The following is a 25,055-nucleotide window of genomic DNA, read 5'->3' as shown; positions in this document are numbered from 1 at the left end:
GTTCAGGTTGAAGCCTACAGAACAAGAGGCAGCTGCTTCTGTTCAGCGTCTTGGACTTCCTTGATTTCTAGCTGAAGAATTACTGCAGGGCATTCCATTCCATTAAAGCAGCCCTTTCTTCCAAACAAAGAGGCAATTGTACATCTGGCACCTGAAGTCCAGGTGGAAGAAGGAGATGGGAGTGGGGGTGCGGGAAGAGACTCAAACTTTTTTACTGCTCTGGTTGGCCCTCAGGTCCTGCAAGCAATGTTTGCTTCCAGATTGTTGTACCTACACATGATAAAAACTTTACAGAATGAACGCTTGGAATGTCAACAGTCCTTTCGGAAATGAAGAAATGGCATTTGCCAAGATAACGCTAAGTATACATTTGAAAGGTTTCCTTTCTTTACTGGGATTCAGTTTTTCTCCAGTACGGGCAGCTCAATGGGCCATTTGCAGTCGGTGGTGCATGGAACTGTAATTGAAATGATTCCATGGTCCAGGTCGTTGACCTGGGGCAGAAGTGATTGCTAATGGCATGGCTGCCCATCAACTCCAGTTCTGGGTGTTTGCTGGCCCCTATCCAGAACACCCTGGATGGCCCCTTGCCTCACTGAGTTGACCATGGTCGCCTCCCCCCCCCCGAGCTGACCTTCTCACCCCCATGGCCACCCTGCCTTCACTCCTCATCCTCTTCCTCCTCATGGCTTGCTTGGCAAGCAGAGGGCCAGCAAAGAGGTGGGCCATGGCATCTCCTGCTCCTCTTCCTCCTCTCCACCACCACCGTCACCTGAGCAAGAGCCAGGCTGCGCGCCAGAAGTTTGCGGGGAGTGCTCGTCCGCCAGTCATGGCTGTGGTGCGGGCCCACAGCCAGCGTGCAAGAGAACCTCCTGACCCTCTGGAGTGGACTTTCCGTGGAAGGGCGACGCTTTCCAACCCATCTCCTCTCCACGGAGAGACTGTACCAATAGGGCACACTGCAGGATCAAGGGAAGGGGAGCAACATAAACGATGCTCATGTAATGACTTGCCACGGCCGGGGACTGATTTGCGCGCACTCTCGTTTCACAAGCTGCAAACGTGCTCCCACAGGGCCCGGCATAAAAGGAAAGCCACGATGCAGGTGTAAGTGTGCAGCGCAGAAGCACTGCGAGTGTGAGAAGCCCCTTATGTGTAAGTCTTTAAGGCAGACGTGCCTGTGCTTCAAAGGAAATGCCTCTCTTTGCCGGCTGTCCGGATCAGGCTTGTGTTCGAAGGGCTGCCCCGTCTAAGTCTAATTTAAAGCCAAAGAGCCTTGCGGTTGCCCAAGTGGGGCACCAGCTCACCCACTCTCCATTACCGCTTGCTCGATTATCATTTCCATTTAAATAACAGTAATTATGCATTTGCACATGCATGTTTCATGCAAATCTGCATCTCCTTTTAGCCTCCCCCCCCCCTTTTGCTACTCCAGAAGCAGTCCTTAGGGGGTGTGTACATGAAGCCCTTGCTGGCTTTTATTACTATCAGTTTCTTCTACAACCATACTGCACTAGTCCTTTTAAAAACGCAGTCCAGATTTCAAACATAGCAGGGACCCAGCTTGCCTTTTCATAATCTTAATTGATTTATCTCAGTTAAATATTTACAAAGAACTCTGAGTATTTTGATTGCTACAATAAAACACATAAGATAGGCACAACATTGAAACATGAAAGCATTTCTTCCTTCCTTCCGTCCTTCCTTCCTCCCTTCCTTCTTGTAAAAAACGCAGAATCAAATGAGAACTTCAATATCTTTTCAAAGGTCAAAATATATTAGAATGATGTGGCATTTTAAGCAAGATTTTCAGGAGCCCCAAGGGTGAAAATAATTTAACTCGCTTTTCCCCAACCTGGCGCCCTCTCTTGGCTATGCTGCTTGAATAGCCCAGCCATAACTACCTGCTGTCCACATTCTGAAGGTTCTGGCCGGCGGCTACAGGGCTGGCTTGGCTCTGCCCTTGGAAAGGAGACAGTACAGGGTCTTCTCATTCTTCCCATCTTCCTTCCCAATTCCCCATTTAGATGGAAGGGCCCAGTGGGCCCTGCAGGTGTGCATGCAGTGTTCCTGATTTAGCAGGGATAAACCAGGGACTGCAGTTTCATTGGCTGAACCGAGGTGCCAAAAGGGGTGCATGAAGACACTGGCTTTTCCCTGCAATGCCTCAAACCCCGATTCCATGTCCGAGATGCTTCCAGAGAGAGAGAGAGGCCGCTGTAAGCCCAACCAAACAAAGGCCCTCATGCAGCTCTTCCGCATTTTCATCTTTAACGGCTTTTGTGAAGGAAGAAAAAGGACAGGTGGAGCGGTGGGAGAGCGCAGGAGGGCTACCCATGAGAAGCATAATTGCCTGGGTCCTCATCACCACGAGGCAGGGCGATGGCACAATAAAACCCTCATCTGGAAACACCCCATGTGCGTAGGAGAGAACTGAATGACTTTTGAACCGGGGAGGTTTGAGAAGCGTCCCGCCATCCCTCTTGGCTGAAGCCCTGTGCCTTAAAGCCCTTCGACGGGGAGGCTGTTGTTTAAATCATAACCATCGTTATTCTCCTCCTGCAGCAGCAGCTTCTCAATGGTCAAAGGGCCCATCTCCTTCCTCGTGTCCTCCAGTTCCTGGGGGACGGGATCCAGGACCGAAACGGGGACGGGGACGAACTGAGGCGCATGGATGGCCGCTGAGGCGGGCTGGTACTGCAGGGAAGGTGCAGGCAGAGTGGAGAGCGGCTGAGTCCAAGGGAAGTAGCTGAGAGGAGTCTGCTGGTCCATCATGTCCAGGTGCGGCAGCACGGCTGGCGCGGAGGTGGATCTCGCCTGCTTGGAACAAAACACACGGAGCCATCGGTGGCGTTTCTCTCAGGGCTTTGCACCCAGCTGCCCATGCGCTCATGCCGGCGGGGGGCTGCGGGGTCTTCTGTCCACACCTGCACCCTGAGAGGGACGGTCTGGTGCAGGGGTGACAGCGAGGGTGGTTTGGCCTACAGCTCCCATCAGCCCGGACCACTTTTATTCTCTCCCACATGAGATTAGCTGAAGTCATTTTTGCGTCACAGGCACTGTGCACGGTGAATCTGTTGGGCTCTATTTTTGATGGAGTATTTTAAAGATTAATTAATTGCTGCCACCATTTTGCAATTTTGTATTTTCATGATTTTACAGTTTTATGGATTGTGCATAATCTTTTTGTATTATTTGTTGTTAATTAGCTTCTCGATTTATTTATTTATCCTACATATTTAATTCTTTCAATTACTATTTTAATTGTTTATATTTTGGCTGGCTATCATTGATGTTATTGTTATTATGGGTCTTATTGCACTGTTGATTTTATTGCATTGCATTGTGGTACTAATTGTATGTAAGCATTCCAGAGACGCTACAGTTAATGGGCAGCATATACACCCAATAAATAAATACATATTCTGATGTATCCCATCATCTTGGTCATCAGTGCCACTTCTGAATGGTCCAACAGCCAAAGCTCTCTGGGTGGCTCCCAAAAGCTGGGGATTTTTGCATATTTTATGTGAAGAAACTTGAAAACCATCCAATAAAATGGTTCTGAATCACATTCACACTGTAGCTGCAGATAAAGTTGTGAAAATATCACCCTGAAACAGAGTGGGAAAAAGCTGGCGTGAGTCATTCAGGCTCTCCCTTTTGATATGCAAATCCGGCATTCGATATTCTGGGCAACAGGACAGAACAATGCAATTTATGGCTGCCGTCAATGACTGCTGCCCACAAGCTGCGATGGAACCGTGAGACTCCTGGCTGAGCCCAAGTCGAGGCCCCCTCCGGATAGGGACCCTCTTCCCCTCCCTCTCCAAGCCTCGTTCTTCCTGGGAAGCAAACAAGGATCCTGCACGGATAGTTTTTCCATCTTCCTTTCTCACGCACACAGGCTTAGAGGGCAGTGGGGTGTGGTGGCGAATGTTTGGTTGCACGTCTGCTTTGGCGATGTCTGTTTCTGGCAGCTCGAACACCAAGCAGGGCCGTGGAACTCCCTTTGGCCTGAGGGCCGACCTCCATGTTGGAGCTCTGAGGGAGGCTGTGTCCTGCCTCTGGGGAGTCCAGAGGCAAAATGGAACAGAGCAGGGACCCAAAAATGCCAACCTGTTGCAGCTTAATGCTCAGTCAGTGACACACAGCAAATGGACTGTAATTCATGCCATGCATCACCTTCCATGCCGCCCAATAGCTGCAGCTCTCTGTGTGATTTACAGTGACTGAACCCTTTAAAATATCTGACAAAACTCATGTATATGCAAACCTATAAGCATGCACCGCAGAGAGAAAAAGAGATTTCTAAGAACAATTTTCAACCATCAAGAACAAGAAAAACGTTGATTTAAATGCCTGGAGAAAAAGCTCTTCACCCATCAATGAAACGATACTGATGTTGCAAGGTCAGGGAGACTGCAACATAATGCAGAGGACACGACCGAGAAGGCCCTGACTGTCATGGCACTTTCTGAGGCTTCCTCGGAAGTATCAGCCTTTTAGAATGAGGCATGGAAGGCATCCAAAAGCTGAGGACTTGCCAAATTAACAGTGGTTGGGGAAATGGGGTGGGCCTAGAAGAACGGGCGTGAAAGTCTGGGAATCCGCACAGGGCTGGCTTGGCTTGGACTCCCAGGCCAGAGGTACCTTGTGGTAGAGAGAAGCTCCAACATGTAAGAAACACAGATACGAAAGAGGGACTAGCCTTCCTGAAGTTTTGGGCTGCACGCTGGGTTCTGGCACCCGGGTTCCAACACAACTGGGAAGGCACCAGGTTGGGAAAGGCTGAATGGAGGACGGGGACCCCTCCCTGGGCCCCACAGGGAATGCTTAAGCTGCTGTCCATGGTCCTGAACCTCATCCCCAGAAAGCGTTCAGGCGTGTGGATAGCTTTTTAAAAACGGGTGGAAAGGCAACCTCACGAAACAGAAATTAATGGCCGTTGTAAGCATCCCGCAACACAACTTGAAGAATGGGCAACCCTCCGACGATGCGTTCAAACTCACCGTGAAATTGGTGATCAGCGGCTGCGACGCATAGGTCAGCACTGAAGATGTCCCGACTAGCGTGTAGCTGGGGCACATGGGCTGCACATACATGTCTGCTGTGTACGGACAGGTGACAGCTTCGTGCGACACATAATCTGGGTAGGTGGTCCACTGGGTCAAAGGCTGCAGCGAGGACGGGGAAGGTTGTGCCAGCCAGCCCGAATAGAGCGACCCTTCATCCACCAGCGGCACCGGAGAGGCGACCAGGTCCGACTCGGCGCAGAGCTGGCCTGCGAGGCAAAGGAGGGGTGAGCAAACTGAGGGCCAGAAAGCAAAGCTGGGAACAAACTGAGAGGCGGGGGGGGGGGGGATTTTGGAAACCCTTACCGGTGGGTGAATAAGACGGGAGAGACTGATGGGGCAAAAACACCTAAAGGGGAAAAAATAATGGGTTGATTGACGAGCACAACATGTGAAAGAAAGTATTACTCAGAGACCAAGGAGGAAATTCACCTCAGGCGTGTTCAAACAGTGAGCGAGCATCAGGGCAGTGAGTGGAAGCCAGTCACAAACCGAGTGTCCATGCAGGGAATGGCAGGTGTGAAGGGACACGCCAGCGTTCCTGCCCCAAGGAGTGTCCTCATTTCCTTGCAGCTGAGCTATGCAGGGTAGTGAAACTTCTCCTGGCTCAAAATGGAAGACGCAGGTTTTGCCCACAGATGTCTGTCCATTTTAAGTGTATATTTCTTAGATTTATACCCTGCATTTTTCTTGCAATGAACGCAAAGCAGCTTACATCTTCCACCAGTTCCTGCCCTCAGTCTTATCCCTGCCACAACAACACTGTGAGGGAGGCTGGGCTGAGAGTCTGGGACTGGCCTGGAGTCACCCAGCAGGGAATGGAACCCCAATCGCCCGAGTCCCAGTCGCTGTACCCCACTGGCTCTCGTCGGCACGGAAAGCCCTCGGGCCCATCCAGCCTGCTCCCTTGCACCCAGAACTGGCATGTCAGCAAGGATGGCATGGTGGAAGCCCACCAGACAAAAGGAGAACTTCCCCAAGGGTCGTCGGTTGGTGTTTCTTACCGTAGTCGCCGCAGCAGCTGCGTTTGCATTCTGGATGGTGCCTCGCTTCCTCTTCAACAGCTCCTTCACCGGCTCCTTGACACGAACACCCTGGTAGGGGCGCGGCGGTGGAGGTGGCTGTTCAGGGGCCGAAGCTAAGAAACCATTTTTATCATTACTTTCCTTCTTTGATACCTCAGCATTTCTTCTCCAGTGAAAAGAAATATGCCAATGATCCACAAGGAACCACCTGCAGTTGCTTGTCCCACGTTATCCTGGGCACATTCTAAGAAGCTGGCTTGGGTGGGATGGTGTCCAGAGACAAGCCCACCCCCACCCCCAGGGCTACCAATCTCCACACACACAGCAAGTTTAGAGGTGGCCCAGGTGTTGCTAGGTCTGCAGAACCCATTCCAAGTGGAGTACAGGAAAGTCGAGAGTTTCCTTGATCATGTGCAGAGTGCTGGCCCCACAAACCCAAACCTGATTATGGAAAGTGAGGGGTCTGGTTTCTCTGTGCAAAGGGGAGGTTAGATTTATTTTGGCATCCTGATTTTGAACATCTGCTGTCAACATTTCAGTGACTAATGCTGGTAAATGATGAGCAAAGCCGCTGTTCCCATGACCAATCAGGAGTGACAAACCCATACCCTGTGAAAACTGTAGTTTCAGGTTAGTTAACAAAAAAGCTGATTGCTTTTATTCAGAAAGGGTGTGGCATGAAACAGTTTGCGTGTGACTCATCGGTAACTTTTGAGGATGCATTTCCCTGGGCTACAAATTGAAACTGGGCTGAATCTGATTTGAACCCCATGGCTTTCTGGAAAGGATATAGAAGAATAAATTATATCAAATGAAGAATATAATTTGACCTTGCTGACAAGCCTCTAGCCTGTCACCCTGAGTGGGTTTGCAGTACTTGAGGCATTGACTGGAATCTGAAAATGATTTAAGGTCCCATCTTAGAAACGTCTAGACAAAAAATCTTCCAGAGCTCCCAGCATGCCCTAGCCAGCATGGTTGCCTGGGGCATGCTGGGAGTTGGAAGACTCTTTTTTTCTGTCTGAACAGTCATGGATGGGACTGCATCCTTCAATGTCCTGGAGACAAAAGGCAGATCTCCAGATGTTTTTGGACTTCAACTCCCAGGATTTCCTGCTACCATGGCCAAGGATCACAAAGGCAGGAAAACGTCATTTCTTTTCTTGCTTTGCCGCTAGTCCTGAGGCTTTTTTGTGAATAGGACGGCATACAGATATTTTAAATAAATAAATAAAATAATTGCAGCTCATGGGGATTGCTAATACTTTCTCTGAGTAATCAAGCCAGCAGCCGGCTAAAAACCACAGTGAAGTCTAAGCAAGAGTGTGACTCATTCAGAAGCACCATTCGGTTCTGTATGTGAAACGGTTAAATGTTGCCACACACCAAGTGTTCTGTGGCAGTGGAATCGCCACCGTAGCAAAGCTTAGGAAATGAAGAAATTATTGGAAACATCCCTTGATAGCGTTCAGTCAAAGCCACACTGCAACTTTTCTGAGGCAGGGCTTTGTCCAAAATTATCTGTATGGATGTATCCAACAGATATGCAGGAGCAACCCCCTGTTTGTAGCAAGCACAGCTAACTAATTAAGTAGGCAAAACCAGACACCTTTCCAAGAAAAGTCCAATCTGGCTCTATTTCTTTGAATTCATATCAAAGCATAAACTACCGGAATGGCGGAATGCAGAAAATGTTCTAATCCTTCTAAGTACCAGTGCCAAACACAGGGGAATGTGGCTGGAATCCAGAGGAAAGGAGGTAGAAATGGGAGAACACAGAAATCTCAGGGAATTTTGTGTGGAAATGCCATCTGTATGATATTTGCTCTGCACACCAGTAACCATGTGCAGTAGCAGGGCACCGGGATGGCCAAGGAATGAAATCCAGCTTGCAATCCGTCATGAGGCCTGCAAAAGAAATCGGGACGGTTTTCTGCAGAAGCATCAGGGAAATGAATGGGGTCTGTTCCAGGAAGGTTCGTGCCGTAGGCCCTGATTGGTTATTATTATTTTTGACAGCCACTCTCCTGCTCCAATCCTACCTTATTTACAGAGTTTTATGGGGTGTGGGTGTCCAGATCTTTCGCCTGTAGCCCTCTATGTTTCCCAAACCTTTTCTCTTACCATGGAAAATCTATTGAGAAGAAAATGTGGAAGAATATAAGGGTCATGGCAGCAGGGTCCCTATGGCTACCCGTGCAGAGGATGAGGGAGCCAACATCTGGCTTGCTGAGGCAAATGCTGGGGTACAGGGTCCCAGAAAGATGGGCAGTCCACTACAGCGGGACTGCCAACCCTGCCACTACAGCTTATGTGGCCCAGCTGGGCAAGAGGGAGGTTTTGGTGCCAATTCAGACTTTCAATTTGCCTCAGCTTTTTAATTAAGCCATTCGATGCTGGGAAATGCATTCTACCGGCTGTGTTTATATGCTGTTTTATGGTGCTTTATTGTCTTTTAAAACAGCTGCTATTCAATTAACGATATTTTAACAGCTCTCCGCTGAGTGAAAATGATCTTGCATGCATTGATCTTGCAACCCACAGGCCAACACCACCAATATTTTCTGCCTCTTGCCCTACACAACACACCTCCCAAGCCAAGGGACGAATCTTGGCCCAGGATGGCCTCACCCGGAAAAAGCTGCCCCTCCCCTTACTGAGCTTTGGACTTCCCAAAAGGAAACTCTTAACAGCCAGTTCCCCAAGGCTTTTTGCTTCCAGATGATGATGATGATGATGATGATGATGATGATGATGGGTGGGATTAAGATTGGCTCCTTTACATTTGCTTTATTTCTGCCCCTTTCTGCCTTTACAATGTGCTCCCTTATGCAGCCAGAAGATGGCACTGTTGTAGCGGGGAATGGAGAAAATGCGAGGGTTTCTGGTTCTGGGAACTCCTACCGTTTCCTTCCTTCTAAAAAAATAGTGATGGAAATGATCAGAAAGTGTAGGAGAATCCCTGGGGAATATCTGAATGGTGGGTAATTACCATGGGTGAGGAATCATAAGCACACCCATAAGCATAAGGAATCAATGCCTGGCACAGAGAAGCACGAAGAACATCTCGGAGGGTTTCTACAACCAATGAAATTTGCTGTGAAAATGACTGCATGTGGAGCCAAGGAAAAATAATTTATGTCAACATGTTGGGGAAAAGACATGGCCAACTCCAGCTACTGTACAAGGAAAACATTAAATGGCCAGAATAGCTAACAGTAAGCAAAGACATCTCCTTCCCATGCCGAGAAGATAAAAGCACCAAAAGCACCAGTGCATCCAGAAAATCCAAGTTCATCTTTGAGACTTCAGCATAACCACATTTATGATTATGGTTTAAATTGCAATAAAATAAAAATAAAAATCCACCCAGTATTTTAACAGAGCAATATCTTGTGGGATTAACAGTGCTATTACTGAACTCAGACAGTCCAAGAGCTTTTTGGAAGCCTTTCCAATTAAGAGATGACTGAATGGTGACCCACTCCATGGCATCTTTCAGTACTGCTTATTCATTTATTTTCTTTAAACAAAAAGTGTTTGGGGGATGTGGGTCAGTAGTGTTATTAAACAATTCAGTCACCAGGGAGCACTGGCTTTAGGATGCTCCATGAGCTTCCAAGCATAACCCCCTAATGTTTTCCAACTGACTCTTCCATCTTGTTTGTTTTGGCTTTATTTTAGGGTGCTTTTGGAAGTTGGGAAAATTCAAAATAGCTGCACCATTTAAACCCCCCCTCCTGCCTTTCCCATGTCTCCCTGGGAGCTGCCCATATAGTGAGTGCCAACTGTGTACGAGAAAGTTACTTCCAGGTGGGCCTTTTATGGAGATTTCCTCTGACTTCATATGGGAATTGTATGGGAAAGGGGTGGGAGGTCACTGGACCATGTCCTCTTCCATTTGTGTCCCCTTTCCCCCACTGTTTGGTTGTCCCCCCGCCTGTGCACAACGCTCCCCCCACATCCCAAAAGTCTGAAATGGACTTAGTTCCTGGCAAGATGAGTTTTGAACGGCAATCTGCTGGATTCCCCCCCCCCCCCGCATATTCTAGGCCCCAGCCGTTTTGGCTTTCGTCTCACACCCTTTGCTTGTAGTTCGACCCACAGCTGGCAGGTGGCCCTCGAGACCTGCCTGGCCCTCAGACCGAGAGGTTCCCACCCCTCTTCTGCATTGCTCAGTGAACTCGAGAAGGCCGGTGGATGCAAACGCACCAGAGCGACGGGCAAACACTGACCCGCCGTTGTTTAACTGCACAGACTTAATTGGTATTGACATTTAGCGCAGTTCAACTAAGCCGTGTGGATGCCGGCTTGCCACCCCGCACTCGTTTGGACCCTGTGCTTGCCACCCCCTCGCTGTCCCACACAGTGTCCAGCTATGGCCCCCGATAGTCCCAGCCGAGTGACCTGAGGCAAGGGATTTCTGGGAGGAATGTGCTGAAACATGGGAGGGGGGCAGCGAACCCCCCCCCCCCCGTGTGCCCCTCTGGTGGTCAGGGTTGGCTTCACCGCTTCAGGGGTAAAGGGTCCAGGTCAAGCCAGGTCTTCTAAGCAAGGTAGGCGGAAGGTAGACCTCCGGATGATCTGGACCTGCACTGCAGCCCTCCTGACCACTGGTCATGCTGGCTGGAGCTTCTGGAAGTTGAATCCCAGAATATCCGGAGATCTGCCTTTCCCCCTTTGCTGTTCCAAGTCTGAGTTCGGGTCCAAGTTGCCAGTCAGGAACAAGAAGGGTTGGGCCAAATATCCCCCGGCTGTTCCACACGGTCATATCTCACCCTCAGCCAGCCTCTGATTGAAATGCAAGTTCCAGGAAACAGCCCTCAGCTTGCCAGGGATGCTTCTATAAATATTGTCTCTTCCTCACCTCTCTTTTAAACATTTTGCAAATGATGACAAATACCTCGTCCAAAGCTAAATCTGCCAATTCAAAGCCATCCATCAAAAGCAGCATTACCACAAGCTGCACGGATGAGAACACAAATAGTCACTAATTCTTTGGGATTTCTGGACAGAGTCATTTGTACAATAATATTAGTTTATACAAGTCTGAAGATTCATCTGAGAACCGCCCTCCGTTTTGCAAGGTGCCAGCAGACACTTTAATGCAGTGCTCAACGGGTCGGCTTACATGACTGCAACAAGGCCCACTGTAACAGACATGGTCTTGCCTCGTTTCGAGCGGAAGGCCAGTTCTGAACTGATGAGGTTTAATCCATGTTGATTTAAGCTGCTTCTATCTGGCAGTCTGGTTACTGAAACCGGCTCTAAGCCTTGAGGAGAGGCCAGGTTAGGAATAAAAATCAATCATAAATGTTCCGGCACCAAAGAATGACAAGCATCAAGGTGCAGTTCAGGTGTGAGTGTTGCAGCCATCCAGAACCCAGTCCAAAGTCACCAGTGAATCCTTTGGGTTTCTCATATTCTGCATCACAAGCAGCGCCAACATTTTATAACAAGTGGAAGTCCACAACAGGGATGTAGAGGGATTTGGGTTTTGTCTGCAAATTGTGCCCTGTCTGGAGCTGTAAACACAATCATGAGCATGAATATATCCACCAAAAAAGGAATAATAAATAGCCGGATGCATCCTTGTGTTCACATTGCAGGATGGTCCCAGTTCCATTTGCTCAGATCCCTCTGGATCAGGCCCACCTTCAGCTCCAGAAGAAAGTTGTGCAAATTTGGGGACATTAGTGCAAATTTCCTGTTTGCACAGAGCAAACGAGCATTGCAAATGCAAAAGGGAAGTGAATTTTTGGAATTACTTATTCATTTCTTGGAATTTACTTTACTGTCAACACAGATGGATCTCCTGTGCCTTTTTGACAGCTAAAAGATTAAATTACAACATTGGATGGCTATGTCACCACTTGCATTAAAACAATGTTGCGGGAGAGATTTATGAAACTTTCAATCTTCAAAGGGGTGACCGTTAGGTATAATCTACAATTGGATACATATATGGATATTTGGGATGCATCTGTGCTGAGGTCTGTGTGTACCTAATTTAATAACAGTAACATGTTCTGTTGTATATCAATACACTGTGTTATATAATTACATGTAACTAATTAAAGATCTTTCTCAATTCAACAAATGTGATATTTTAGTTTCTTTTCTTTTCTTCTCCAGTGGTGTAGTAGTGCATGGTTTTGCTATTGTGCCATCAAAATAAATTTAAAAAATGTTCTGTTGTGGCCATGAGACCGAGTTCAGGCTGGAAGAGGGCAGCGGGGCTGAATGTTAGCTTTTGGTGGTCAAGAGGGACACGGAAAAGCTCAGCTCCCCCCCGTCATCCTTCTGATGCTCCTTCTTCTTTTGCTCACATTCATGAACAGCCAACATGGAGGAGATGCAAGAAGGGCATCTGGGCAAGCCTTCTCCTGCCTTCCCCCGTATTGGCCACCCCATTTGACAGCCCTGGCGGGGGGATGTATCACCAAGAGCCCTTACAACAGAGAAGTCTTGTTTTCTTTTCAGGGCAGAGCATTTGAAATGCATCTTTTGAGGTTGTAGCATCCAGCCAGACAGTCTTCCTCAACTTGGCACCCTCCGGAGGGGTGAACTACAGACGGGAATTGTACTACAATTCCCATAATTTGCAACCAGTATGGCTATGCAAGGGGTGCCAGGTGGGAGACTGTAGGACGACCATGCCTTTCTAACTTCCAACAACAAAATGGCTGTGTTTGCTTTTAAAACAGTGTAGGACAATCCATCACAATGTCAAGAAAGACCTGCTATGGGGGACTGAATCGGATGCCCTTCCAGCATCTCTCCTGATTTCGTGAGTCTGTTGCTCTAAGATGGAGATTTGCACAGGAGCAGTTCATGAACACTGGGTGGCTATGAGTTGTTTCTGAAGGGTCAGTAGACCAGATGGGAACTTAAGTGTAGAGTGATGGTTTTGAATGACCTGTAGGCACCAGGAAGGGATGCCTCCCTTTGGGAAAGGCTGAACGCAGGTGTCCATGAAGGAAGCCTAAGGACAAAACTGCTCTTTTGGAAGGAGACTCTGGCCACAGACCCTGAATTTTGGTGCAGCACTCCAACACAGGCCATCGGTGTCCGTGTTCCACTGCCTGAACAGAAATGCAGCCAAAATCTAGAAACAGCCATGTGGCTCTCCCAGGTTACAAGCACATCTCAAAAATCAAAGAGAACTTCCGTTTCCTGCAAGCAAGACAGCGGAGCAACAAAGCCTCGCCTGATCAGACCTGGAGAAGGACGGTGTTGGAGCGTCTCAGATGAAGCAGGCTGCTGCTGGGCTTCTCCACAACATTTTATCCTCACAACAACAGCTCAGTAAGATAGCTTAGGCTGCAAGTCAGTGACTGGCCCAAGTAAGCTTCATGGTGGAGCAGAGACTAGAACCCAGAAGTATTTCTTTCTTTGATTTACAGTATCTCCCACCTTTTTCTTACAAAGAACTCGGCACTGCTGAGGAAACCCAGAATCCCCTGGGAAGATTCAAGCTGAAAACCATTGTGATGATAAGTCATGTAAACCGAGGAGAAATCATGTGCTAAGGATATGTGGAAGGATATAAAAGGACTTATTGTCCACTGCCCATTGCAGAAGTGTGGATGAAAATGGAGCTGAGCCCACCTTTGCAAAGCCGCCAAACACACGCCCCAAGTTTTGCTGCTGCTGCTGCTGTTCACATTACTTGAAATGGACTTCTCTCCGGTGTCACTGCCGCTGCCCGTACAGCCAAGATATTGTCATCCTAGAAGGGTTTGCATGGCTGACTGGTCGTCTTTCAACCCCAAAAGCGCACACTTTCCGCAAGGCCCTTTTTTAACTTCCAACACTTTGGCAGGTGACAAATTTATCAGTTTTGTGGTTCAAACCAGAACAAACAATTGTCTTTCTTTCCCCTCTTTTTTGCTTCTCCAGCACAATCACGCACAAATACACAAAAACATTAAGATAATAAGCTTTAGAGGAGCTACAATGGAAATCTTTTCCTGTTTGCAGAAGCCTTGAAAAGCAAACATTCGCTTGATAATAAAACTCACACACAAATACTGAGAAGAAGAATCATGTTTTTAAAAAAATAAAACCCCAAGGGTTCTGTTAGCAAGCTAGTCAGGGATCTTGGCTCATATCTGTAAAAAAGAAATTGCCTCAAATACTTTCTCACACCTTCTCACATGCTGTGTTCATTTAAAGGAAAAAGAAAAGAAACCATTCCTAGCTCTGTGTATATGATTCCAATCGCACTGTTCGTATTAAATCTAAAGGTGCAACCTGATGCAAATTTAGACAGAGAAAGGCTTACAACACCCAGCATGCCAGTTGGCTGGGGGTGCTGGGAGTTGTAGGCCTTCATATCTAAATATGCATTGGATTGCACCCAGGTTCTCAAGCAGTACTCACGGGGCATACCCACATTACAGGCTTTGGCTGCTCCACCAGTCATTTGGTCTTCCCTGGGAATCATTCTTCTGAAAGGAATGCCTTCCCAGACTACAACTACCAGCATTCCCCTGAGGAATCCATGCTGGTTCAATGGGGATCGAACCATTTCTCAGCTTAGAAAGGGAAGTGCTGGCTAGTCTTGAAGAGTTGGATGAGATGCCTTCTGTACCAAAGGGTCAGTGTGGGCATGACACAAGCCATTTCCTGCCTTCCTCATGGAGGGAAACAAGACTCAATTGATCCTGGGCTTCCACACACCAGGACACAAACCCCCACAGGGATCTAGACCTCAGACCTTCAGGCCCAATCCACTCCCCCTGGGGTCTACTACTCCTAGAGGTGCCCTCAGCACTAATCACAGGGTGCTTTCCCGGCTCTGGTTTAGCTTTTCCTCCTCCTAAAACATTGTTTCCAGCAGAAAAGGTTTAGGCTGCAACAGTGGCTGTGCAGGACCCCCCCATAACTAGAATGTGGGACCAAACCAGAAGTTGGCCCTTGGGCTGAAAGAACTGCCCATAGCCTTCCCCAGTCAGAGGACCTCCAGACATCGCCCAGAATCCCCCAGCCAGCAGACCGAACTGGAGGGACTCTGGTTGTATTCCCAGACATCTGAGGAAGCTTGACTGGATCCATGTGGCCCGCAGAGCTCTCTGAAAGCCTGAAGAGCAAACAGGGTCATGCTACAGCACCTCTGAGGTTCTGGTTGGGGCGGAAAGATTGAAATGCTAGGCATGGAGCCCCCTCTGGGGTGCAAGCTTCGGGGTTCAGAGGGTCTCCGCTTACCAAGGTCAGGAGATTTGGCAGGAAAGCACTGTCCCTAGCTTGAACCCCTGAAGAAACAAGAAGGGGAGGCACATGTATGGAAGAAGAGCCAACGGGAAGTTTTTATTTTTACTCTCTTCCAGTGGCACTTCTTCCTGGCTTAAACTGCCACACACGCCCTCTGGCATCCCTTTTCTCCACCCCACACGTCATACCTGTTCCTATGCCCCCCCCCCGCTGCCATTAAAGGGCTACCTGGCTAGAAGAAGTGGCCATTCAGGTCTCACAAGATCAGAGTTATCTTTTGCAAGACCTCAGTGGGGGTGGTGGAACCCTAGAGAATCCTTCTGGCTGTTCTCTCACCACAAAAATGCCCCCCACATGGAAGCCGCTGGTACTTGCTGGAGGGGGAATCTTTCGGGTGGGCAGGAACATCACCATCCGGTGCTTCTCCTGCTTTGCTGCCTGATGCAGGGACCTCACCTTGCTTCATGGAGGGGCTGGCCCTGAACACCCCGTTGCCATGAAAAACTAGGTTATATTGTCAATATTTAAGAAACGGATTCTCTTGCCTCGGTGTCCCTTGGTCAGAGGAGGTTCCCTGGAGCCAACTAGGAGCAGCAAATGGGTGCAGCAGATCACAGGGAACTTCTCTAAAATAAAGGCGTGGGCTTGTGTGTTTAAACAAAGACTTGTACTATGCACATACAGGCACGCTGTGCTGCCAGACCTGGCTGCAAATGCAAGCCAGCTATGCAGGAATGCGAAGACATTGAACCAAGAAGTGCGAGGGCCCTGGCAAAGCCTCACATTTCCTTCCCGCAGAGACTTGGCCCTTCTGCAGTCTGGCCTCCGCCATCCGCGCACTTTCTCCTTAGGGTGGCTTGCGTTGCCTTTTCCCTGCTGCCTTTCCACTGGCCAGCCAACAGCTCGGCACGAAGAAGGCCTTTGGCCTCTCGGGTACAATCCGAAACCTATTTTGGCGGAAAAAGCCCCACAATGGGCGGCTGGGGCACTGCAGTACTTTTTTCCAGGCTAAGCATGCATAGGCGTCCGACCTAACATGGCTTGGCTACTTTCTGCTGTAACAGTTATGCTTTCATTGTTTTATTGATGCTGTGTTCTGTTCTGTTTTGTCTGATTGTTAGACAGCAAGGGATGCTCTAGTTCTTTTTAAATAAATACAAATAAGTAAATTGTATCTTAAGGTAGCATTATATTTGTTTTAATAATGTTAATTGCCTTTGTAATCCACCTCTAGCGCCATGTTTGGTAGAAAGGCGGGCTACAAATAAGATCACATCACATCGAATCCATCAACCAGAAGGAGCAAAATAGCCAGCTTTGTACCACAGGTGCATTTGTGGCCAGCACCCTTTCCATGGAGGGCCGGGAGAATCCAAGGCAGCAGCTCTCCAGGTTTCTGTGGGCCTTTGGGGAGAACGAATCGGTCGCCTCACACCACGGTCACCCACTCGTTTTGGTCCTGCTGCTTTTCCCTGCCATTGCTGCACCGCTTGCTAGCAGGCCAAAAGTGATGGAGCAAACCAGCGGCTTCTTCTCACCAGCATCCCTGAGTGACCGGCTGGTGAGCTTACAGAATTCAGCTGTGAAGAGCAAGAACAGCTCTGGGGACTCTTGTCAGCAGGTCTGAGCTTCATTTTATTTTGTCCTAAAGATGGGAATTAGCAAAATGGGAAGATGGGAGGAAAAGTAATCTGGACATCCAGATCAGAGAGTGCAAAGCCCCTGAGATGGAACAGAAATGGGGAACAAGCCCAGGGAAACGCAGAATCTAGGAAGAAGGGCCTGTCTCCCTGTGGCTGGAAGCAATCCCACAGGGAGACAGGAGCTTGAAGGCGAAGAAGGGAAGACCAGGCAGACTAGACCTCAGGGAAGAAACAGTTCAGTGTGGCCATGCGAGGAAAGAGCTTGTGCAGGCCAGCATTTCTTCCTTGGTTGCATTCACTGAGGCTCCTGGAAAGCTGGAGCGGAATGCAGCTGTGTCTATTTGGAGTAGCCCCCTTCACAGCCCAAGTGCAGCAGAGCATGGCTGAGGATCACAGCTGACACCAAAAGCAGAAAGCCTGGAGCTGCCTTTTCTGAGAGGCTGCCTGTGAGGGGAGGGAAATGGTACCAAGTTTCATATTCATAAGAAGTAATATAGATATCACCAGGGACCAGGGACGCCAACACGTGTGTGTGAAGTAGATCACCACACGATTGTTGGCCAGTAAGCAAACACCACAGAAGGTTGCTGGCTTGCTCGTTCTTTTCCTGGCATGGTTCAAATCAGTATAAAGAGCCTCATGCCAGCAATTTCAGTCAATTGATTTCCAGAAAGTAAAGACACCCCTACAGTCCCATCTTTGGAGGCACTGGAAGTGGATCTCAAAGTGAATCCTCACTTGAAAAGGATGCTAGAACATAAATACTAACAGAAGGCAGCATAGTTCCTGCATTGTTTGCATTTTTATCCTGATATTTAAACATTTTATTTTGTTAGTTGTAATCCTTAAGCTGGCTAGAGGATGTTTGAGGATGCCAACAAAGCAAAATACAATGCAGCCCTCTCTCAGGAAGGGTATGAATGCGCCCTTACTCCTGAACAAAGAAGGCCAAAGTATTTCTCCATCTGCCCCCAGAACAGGCAGGACACCCGCCTCCCGCAGTCTTTTCTTGGGGGTCTCTGTCGCCTCCAAATCACCGCAGCCTTTATGCTCTGGAACAAGAGGGGGAGTATATACGCTGTTGGAATGCAAAATTCTCAGGGGTACGTGAGGTGGGGTGGGGTGAGTTTGCTGCCTCCAATAGATTCAGAGTGGGAATGTGGGGCACATACTCTGCAAAGCTGCCCATCTCTGATCTAGCCCCATATGACTTGTTCAGGCTGGTCATGGCTTTCCACGGTTTCAGGTGAAGATGGCCATTTCTGCTGCCACCCGAGGATCTTCCGCTTCTGAGCCGAGTTTCTCGTGTCTCTGCAGACACGTTGGCCTGCAACTTTCGCCAGCCCTAGCCAGCCCTAGCCAGTGGAGCCGGCGGTATGGGCTGATGGAAGCAGTGGTCGGCGCTCCTGCCCTTACTTACTTGCAAAATATGTCCAACTGGACTGAGGCCCCCCACCGAAAGTGGAGTGCAGTTCCGGCTAAACTGTGCCAGTGCCCAGGACATTTGCCCTCCGCCTGACACTCCCCTACATGGGCTGCGTGGCCGTCGTGATGCGCTCCCCCCATTTTCCCATGGCTTCTCTGTCAACCCTGGAGAGGAGGGAGCCTTCCTATTAGCCAGCCTTCCCCAGCCTTGTGCCCTCCAGACACAGTTGGACTGCAACACCCAGAATTCCCAGTCCATGGCCCTGCTGGATGGGAATTCTAGAAGTTGCGGTCCAAATTCCTCTGAAGGCGACCAGGTTGGGGAAGGCCGACCCAGGCAGCAGAGCGATGTGCCGTATGCTCCCCTTGGCTTCATTGCATGTACAGTCCTGCTTGTGGGAGGACAAGGGGGTGATCGATTTCTACAAATGCAGGAAGAGCGAAGGATCCCTCTGCAGCTTTTCCCCGGTGTTTGACACCCAGCCACTGCTTTTAGCAGCACGCTACCCCCGGGCATGGCAGTTTCATGCCGTCGCCCACCCTGCGTCATTGTGGCTGAGAGACTGCATGGGCAGAAGGGAGGGCAAAGCACAGAGAAGGTGGCCCAGGCCAGGGAGGGGTGTCTGCGTGACCCTCTCATGCACCTGCTCCTTCCTTGGCTGCCACGCTGCAGAGCCACAGGTGGAAACGGTGGGAATCCCTTCCGCCTCGTACTCCGGTGTCAGCTCAGTGCTATGTCAACAGATGGAAGCCAAGTCCTGTTTTCTTGCTTGTCAGTTGCTCCATAACCTTGTCAGCGAGCTTGTGGCCTTAATCTGACACTGAGCGTGTCTCCCAGAATGCCCTGATCCCCAAACAGTGTCAACGCTGCACACCCCAGGGCAGGCTGAGACCTGTTTGCAGAGATAACCCACAGGACCTCTTGTGAAACTGGCCCAGATTTCGCTTTTCCCAGGGTTTCTTTACTTTTTTGGAGCAAAGCTGCCAATTACAGCAGAGGAGGAAAAGATCCAAATTGGACTGCTCTGTCTTGCTCTCCCAGTCTCTCTCTCTCCCCCCCCCCCCCCCCCACATTGATGGCCAGATGTTTCCATCAACATTTAACCCAGAGCAAAGATGCTAAGTAAACACCTTGCTTGGAGTGTTTGTTCTACAAGCAAAAGCTTTTGGGCAAACGTGGAGCTGGTTAGAGCACAAGAGAATTCTCCACTTGGCTAACATGACAAGAGAAATGTTCAAACACAAGCTTCTTCTGGTGCATGACAGAGGAGGGGAGTCTCTACTGCCAATGAGAAACTGTGCAGACCAGTCTTTCTGGTGCCCAGCTCTGAGGGCTGGAAACTTTAGGCCCCGACAGTGAGCGATGCTGCTGAAGCCTGGACACTAGAGAGGAAAACCGCAACGGCATTCACAAGGAAGTGCAGCAGCTTTGAGACCAGACCATGTGCTTCACATGCAGAGCATCCCAGCTGCAGCACCCAGCATCCACCAGGGAAAGGCCTCTGCTAGATGGCTAGGCAGCCTGACCCGGAACCAATAATTCAAACTGTTTAAAGCAAGTGGGGGTTGCACAGTTCTCTCCCCTCCAGGTTATCCTCTCAACAACTTTGGGAGATGGCTGAGACTTACCTGCTCTTGGGGACGCTGGAGCTGCCTAGCATGGAGGAGGTTCTCGAGGGTCATATGACGAACTCCCAGGAGTGGAGCAATTCTGGGCCTTGGAGGTGGGATCCTGGCTTGAGCTGCTTTTTGGCTTGGTGGGAGCGCACCAAGGAACAGTGGGATCCAGAAGGGGTGGCTCCACCCCAGGCATCAGATGCTGCTCTTGCTGCGATCCCACCCATGCATGGAATTTATGCCCGGATCTGGGAATGTCATAACTCAATACCGTCTCTCTTGATGAGCTCACAGCAGAGTAGTATTGTTACTACTCCATGAAGTATTGCTACTCCATGAAGGTTCACACACTCCCCAAAGAACTCTAGTGAAACCCTGCTGACTTCATTGCCGGTCAAACACCTGCCCTGTGTAACCTCAGTGAACTCTAAGTCCTGTTTGCAGAGATAACACAAGCAATTTTTCCTCAGGTGGCTTTGCCTAAACGGAGATGCACATGAGGAAACTCGTCACAGTTTCGTCTTTCAGTATCACTGCTCATGACTTTCAGAACAGGGTTCCAAAGCCTTGCCTAACGTGCTGCAGAATCACAGAAGGACCAGCTTTTGCCATCCAGCCAAGTGGACACGGTCCCCTGGAAATTCCAAGGACTTGCATGAAAAAACTCTCACAAGCTTGTGCTCCGTGCTTCTTAGTACACTCACTTTCACACCTCTAGTTTAGGGACACCAGAAGAGCTCCGCTGAAGCGCAGCAAACGCCTGTCTCGAGGAGCTGGCTTGTCTCCCAAAAGGCCCAACTAGATGCCTCCATGAAGGTCCACAGCAGCAGGGCCTGGAGGCAAAGGTCTTCCCCCAGTTCGTGGCTCCCTGGCAGCTGGCATACCATGGTATGCTGTCCCTGAACCCAGAGACCCTGCACAGCCATTGTGACCCGTAGCGCTTGGTAGCTTCATCAAATGCTGGGTCCAGAGCGCATCCTGTGGCCCCATCCCAGCACTGAATCTACCTTCGGAATCATGGTGCTGGAAGGGGCCTAGAAGACCATTGGGTCCAACCCCGTCCAATGCAGGACTCAAGTCTCCCATCCAAACCGTAGCCAGGCCTGACCCCACTTAGCTTCTGAGATGAGCCACGATGGGGCACTTCAGGCCACAATTGTCCCCGAGGGCTCCTCGTCTTTCCGTTCATCCTGCATGGCAGGCAGGGAGCCAGGGAGGAAGGATCACGGCATCTTCTGCTTCTCCCTCCCATCACACCGTTGCCTGGGCCAGCATGAGAGGGGGATAAACAAGCAGGCTGAAATAATGAGAAGTAGGAATGCCTTCCCTTGACACCACCCCTGGGCCTATCCTTCACTAATTTGTCCAGTCTTTTAAAAGCCATCTAGGCTAATTGCCATTTGGGAACCAATCTTACAAATTCACTTGAGTTTCCACGCATGCACCAAGATACCAAAGCAGAGGGGCCACAACCAACAAGAATGGCACATAAAACCCATTAAAGATGGTGTTACACTTCTGAATTATCTATCCAGCTGATGTTAAGCATTTCTCAATCCCATTGCTTTCACTAGAAGAATTAACTGTATCCTGAATGTAATTCTAAAACTACTTTCTTAAGCATAACAGCCATTACATCCAGCAAGACTTATTTCTGAGTAGACACCAAGATAATTGTGCACAGAGCACGAAAGAACGTGGATCCTAAAGTGCTGACTTTTGGCAGGAATGCTTGGGTCATGCCGGCAGAAATAGCCACATAGAGCCTGGAGCATTTGTGCGAATAGAGGCCGGATGCTTTGGGCTACCCCTTCACTTTGTTTGGCTTTGTTAATGAACACGAGCACTGCATTTGACACGTGTAAAAATTGCCTGGTCCGCCTCCCAGCCTAAGGAAGGCCTAGATCAGTGTCGTTCTGTTTGGAAGAAGAATTTCATTTAGTTCTGTCCCATCCCTATATTCAAGCTGCTTGATGGTTCATTTGCAAAAAGAGAAATTGCAATCGGTCAGCTTCCTAGTTTTGCCCATTAAGGCCAGAACGACGCTCCCAGTTCAGAGTGGAAATTGTGCCCCCTGCCCCTCCCCACCCTGGGGAGCCCCAGCAGCTGATCACCTACTGTGCCAACTGAGACCCGGGATGAGCTTTCCCAATCACTTCCTCTCGCGGCCACGTCTTCTGGCCACAGGACCCTTGGTGGGTTGGAGTGGTGGGGCCAACAGGCAGGTGCACCGACGGGGCTGTGATGTGGCAACGGGCATTCTGTGCATGCTGAAAGCCTTGCACTGGCAGCAGCCTCAGCAGGGCACCTGCTAAATCGTCTGTTTATTAATTCATGTCTTTAAAGAGGCCAATGCAAAAGATACGATTCGCTTTCTAAAATGGAAATTCTTTTGGTTTGTCACCACTGCCCCCCTTCAAAAAATAAGAGTGCATTCATGAATCATTCGACGACATTTGATTAGCAGTGAGTAATCCTGACAGAAGCACTGGAAATATTCTCTGGGTTGTTCTTCTACCTGCTGGAAACTTGCGAACCCCGTGGAATGTAAATAACTTTCTTCTGTCCTTCCCCTCTCTGTGGAAGGTGCCCTGAACATACTGCTCTCCTAGCACCAGCGTAGCCCCGCTGGGAGGACACAAGGAACTATTCCCCGCTTCTGTTCCCTGTATGATAAATGGGAACTATCTATCATTCCCTCTAATCCCAGTCTGTCCATTCTTTTGTAGCTGACGGACAGCATCCGTGCACAAGCAGACCAGAATGCTTGGAGGAGCCAAAGGTTAGGAGAAGAACAAACAAAATGATCATTGATTGCTATTATTGGTTTTATTGTATTTGCTGATTTCATTATGCCGTGGCCTTGTTGGAATGTAATCTGCCCAGACAGCTTATGGTTAATTGGGTAGCATATAAATTAAATACATGCATACATATAGACATATTTAAGTGGGAGTGATATATCTGGAGCAAGAAGCAGCCCAGAAAACTTTGGCTATGGAGCAGTGTAGAAATGAAACTGATGATGATGATGATGGTGATGGTGATGGTGGTGATGATGATGAACTAATGAGTCTTGAGCTTGCTGACTGTTGTGGGAATGGAAAGCCAGGGGGAGGAAGAAATGACTATCGGGGGAAAATATATGCCAGGTTGGCAGAAAACCTGAATTGCTCAGTAAAGTTTGGTGCCGGGCCTCTCGTAGCCTTTGTGTACAAGCGCAGCACTCGGACGCTTCCAAATTTTGATTTTAGGGCATTATTCGCTGGGGATTATCATCAGCCCACAAACTTGTAGGATTATGCTCATTTTATGCAGGGCGGGGGACTTTTGCCACCCCATCCTGCTTCCCTGCATTTTTGCCTTGCTTTGCTCCTTGTTGGAGCTTTTCAGGGGGGACGGGGAGGGAGGAGAGGCCTCAGTGCAGCCCCCATTCCTCCTTCTCCGGTCTCCTCTCCTCCCCAGTCACCAAACCCCACTTTTTGCTGTCTCTCTGAGGTCCTGCTCCTGACCGTGGAGAAGCAGCCTGCACAATCCTTTCTTTGCCGGTTGCAGTGGGAAGCGGGAAGGGTCAGAGCTCCAACTCCCAGCTCTGAGGTTGTAGCTCTGTTTCAGGGCTTGACACTGGTAACCCAACAAATCCTATGGCCCCTTCTGGGAGCCATGGGATTGCTCCCTAAGAGTACGACACCAGGGCCACTTTCCCAGTGGATGCCAGTGGGGTCCAGGATGCCGCAGGTTCTATAGATGTGCCAAAATTATTGACGGGGTAGAACTCACTCCTAGAGCCCTGCAAAAGGTCTTTTCTAAAGGCTTGGGCTGCTTCAATGAACTGAAAGGAGCAAATCTGGCAGCTCCAAAATGAGCATTGACAGAGTGAGAAGACAGGCTGAAGATAGGCAGCTAGCTCCGTATTTTTGTTCCCAGCCAACATCCAAGGACAGGAATGTCTCCAGGAGATGCTACTCACATTACCCCTGTCTTGAAGGAACTGTTAGGTGTATGGGCTTCAGACCAAGAAGCAAGGTGTCCTGCTTGTCTAAGCCCCGGCACCTCTTTCTTGATGCTGTGGAGAGCTGAACTCTGCAAACCCCCTGCATGCCCTTAGCAAGCCATGACTCCCCAGCCTCAGTTTCTTCATCTGTAAAATGTTAATAACAATGCCCTCTCCACCGTGGGTCAGGTACGGTAAAAACTGAAAAGAACTTCAGAAAATGGAAAAAGAATACTAGCTGGTTTGCACTCCATTAATAATGTGGCTCCAATGACATTCCTCTGTTTGCTCTTGTTATGTAAAAGAAGAAGAGAAGTTCAGAACTCACATTTTTGCCAGTGCATATTCTGGTGCAGGATGGACTCCTTTGTTCCTCTCTTTGAATTTTGGGTTGCTGTTTGCGCCTTTATGTGATAACAGGGCTGTCAAGATGTTCCTCTCAGCTTTTTTTAAAGACCAGGTTCCTGCTGAAGAGTGTGACGTTGTCACATCCTCTAACCACAAGCACTTCAAATTTTTCCCTCCCTTTTGCTTTATGTTGCACTTCACCACAACAGCCTGTTCCTTCAAGGCTACTGCAGTGTGGAAGATGCTAGGCACGGTGCGCATGCTTGACTGAGCGTTGTCACTTTTGCAAGCATACACACCGAGACAGAACCGACAACAACGATAATTTTAGAAGTCTCCACATATTTAAGGCTCAAGAAAGAAACCATGGGGCTTTGCTCAGATTCATTTCCCAAGGCTCCCTTGATGGACCCCAGTGCTCCCTTCCCAAGGCTCCCTTGATGGACCCCAGCATTCACTTCCCAAGGCTCCCTTGATGGACCCCAGTGCTCACTTCCCAAGGCTCCTTTTATGGGATCCCTTGCTGGAAAGGCCATGAAATGTGTTGTTAGAACCATGACTCCCATTCTACTGAGGGCTACAGACCAACTGAGGATAAGCCACAGTTCAACGGCACTCTGCATGCAGCCCCAGCATCTCCGGTCCTGGGAGAGTGGCTGCCAGCCAGACGAGACCACTAATCTGCTTCATGTGAAGACAGCCATTTCCTCCA

The 25,055-nt window shown here is 49.2% G+C and overlaps 1 protein-coding gene across 1 annotated transcript; it reads right to left on the bottom strand.

Annotated features, from left to right (window-relative positions):
• Window positions 1-1,639: 1,639 nt before the first annotated feature.
• Window positions 1,640-24,372, bottom strand: POU2AF1 (POU class 2 homeobox associating factor 1). The gene is made up of 5 exons (XM_044456352.1): window positions 24,324-24,372; window positions 6,080-6,213; window positions 5,382-5,424; window positions 5,013-5,284; window positions 1,640-2,817 (listed from the first exon to the last, which is right to left on the bottom strand). Exons 1-5 carry the CDS (start codon window positions 24,337-24,339, stop codon window positions 2,503-2,505), a joined length of 780 nt encoding a protein of 259 aa, XP_044312287.1. The 5' UTR covers window positions 24,340-24,372; the 3' UTR covers window positions 1,640-2,502.
• Window positions 24,373-25,055: the final 683 nt, after the last annotated feature.

Source organism: Varanus komodoensis, unplaced genomic scaffold, assembly GCF_004798865.1.
Source record: "Varanus komodoensis strain SLA01 unplaced genomic scaffold, ASM479886v1 scaffold83, whole genome shotgun sequence".
Classification (NCBI taxonomy): domain Eukaryota; kingdom Metazoa; phylum Chordata; class Lepidosauria; order Squamata; family Varanidae; genus Varanus; species Varanus komodoensis.
This window is presented reverse-complemented; position numbering and strand designations above follow the sequence as displayed.

Bases quoted from the DNA above. Each gene is read 5' to 3' on its own strand.
- POU2AF1 (XM_044456352.1), bottom strand. The intron at 5,285-5,381 runs GTAAGGGTTTCC...TTTGCCTCGCAG, and splicing joins CCCGTCTTATTCACCCACCG to GCCAGCTCTGCGCCGAGTCG. The intron at 2,818-5,012 runs GTGAGTTTGAAC...TGTTCCAAGCAG, and splicing joins CGCTGATCACCAATTTCACG to GCGAGATCCACCTCCGCGCC.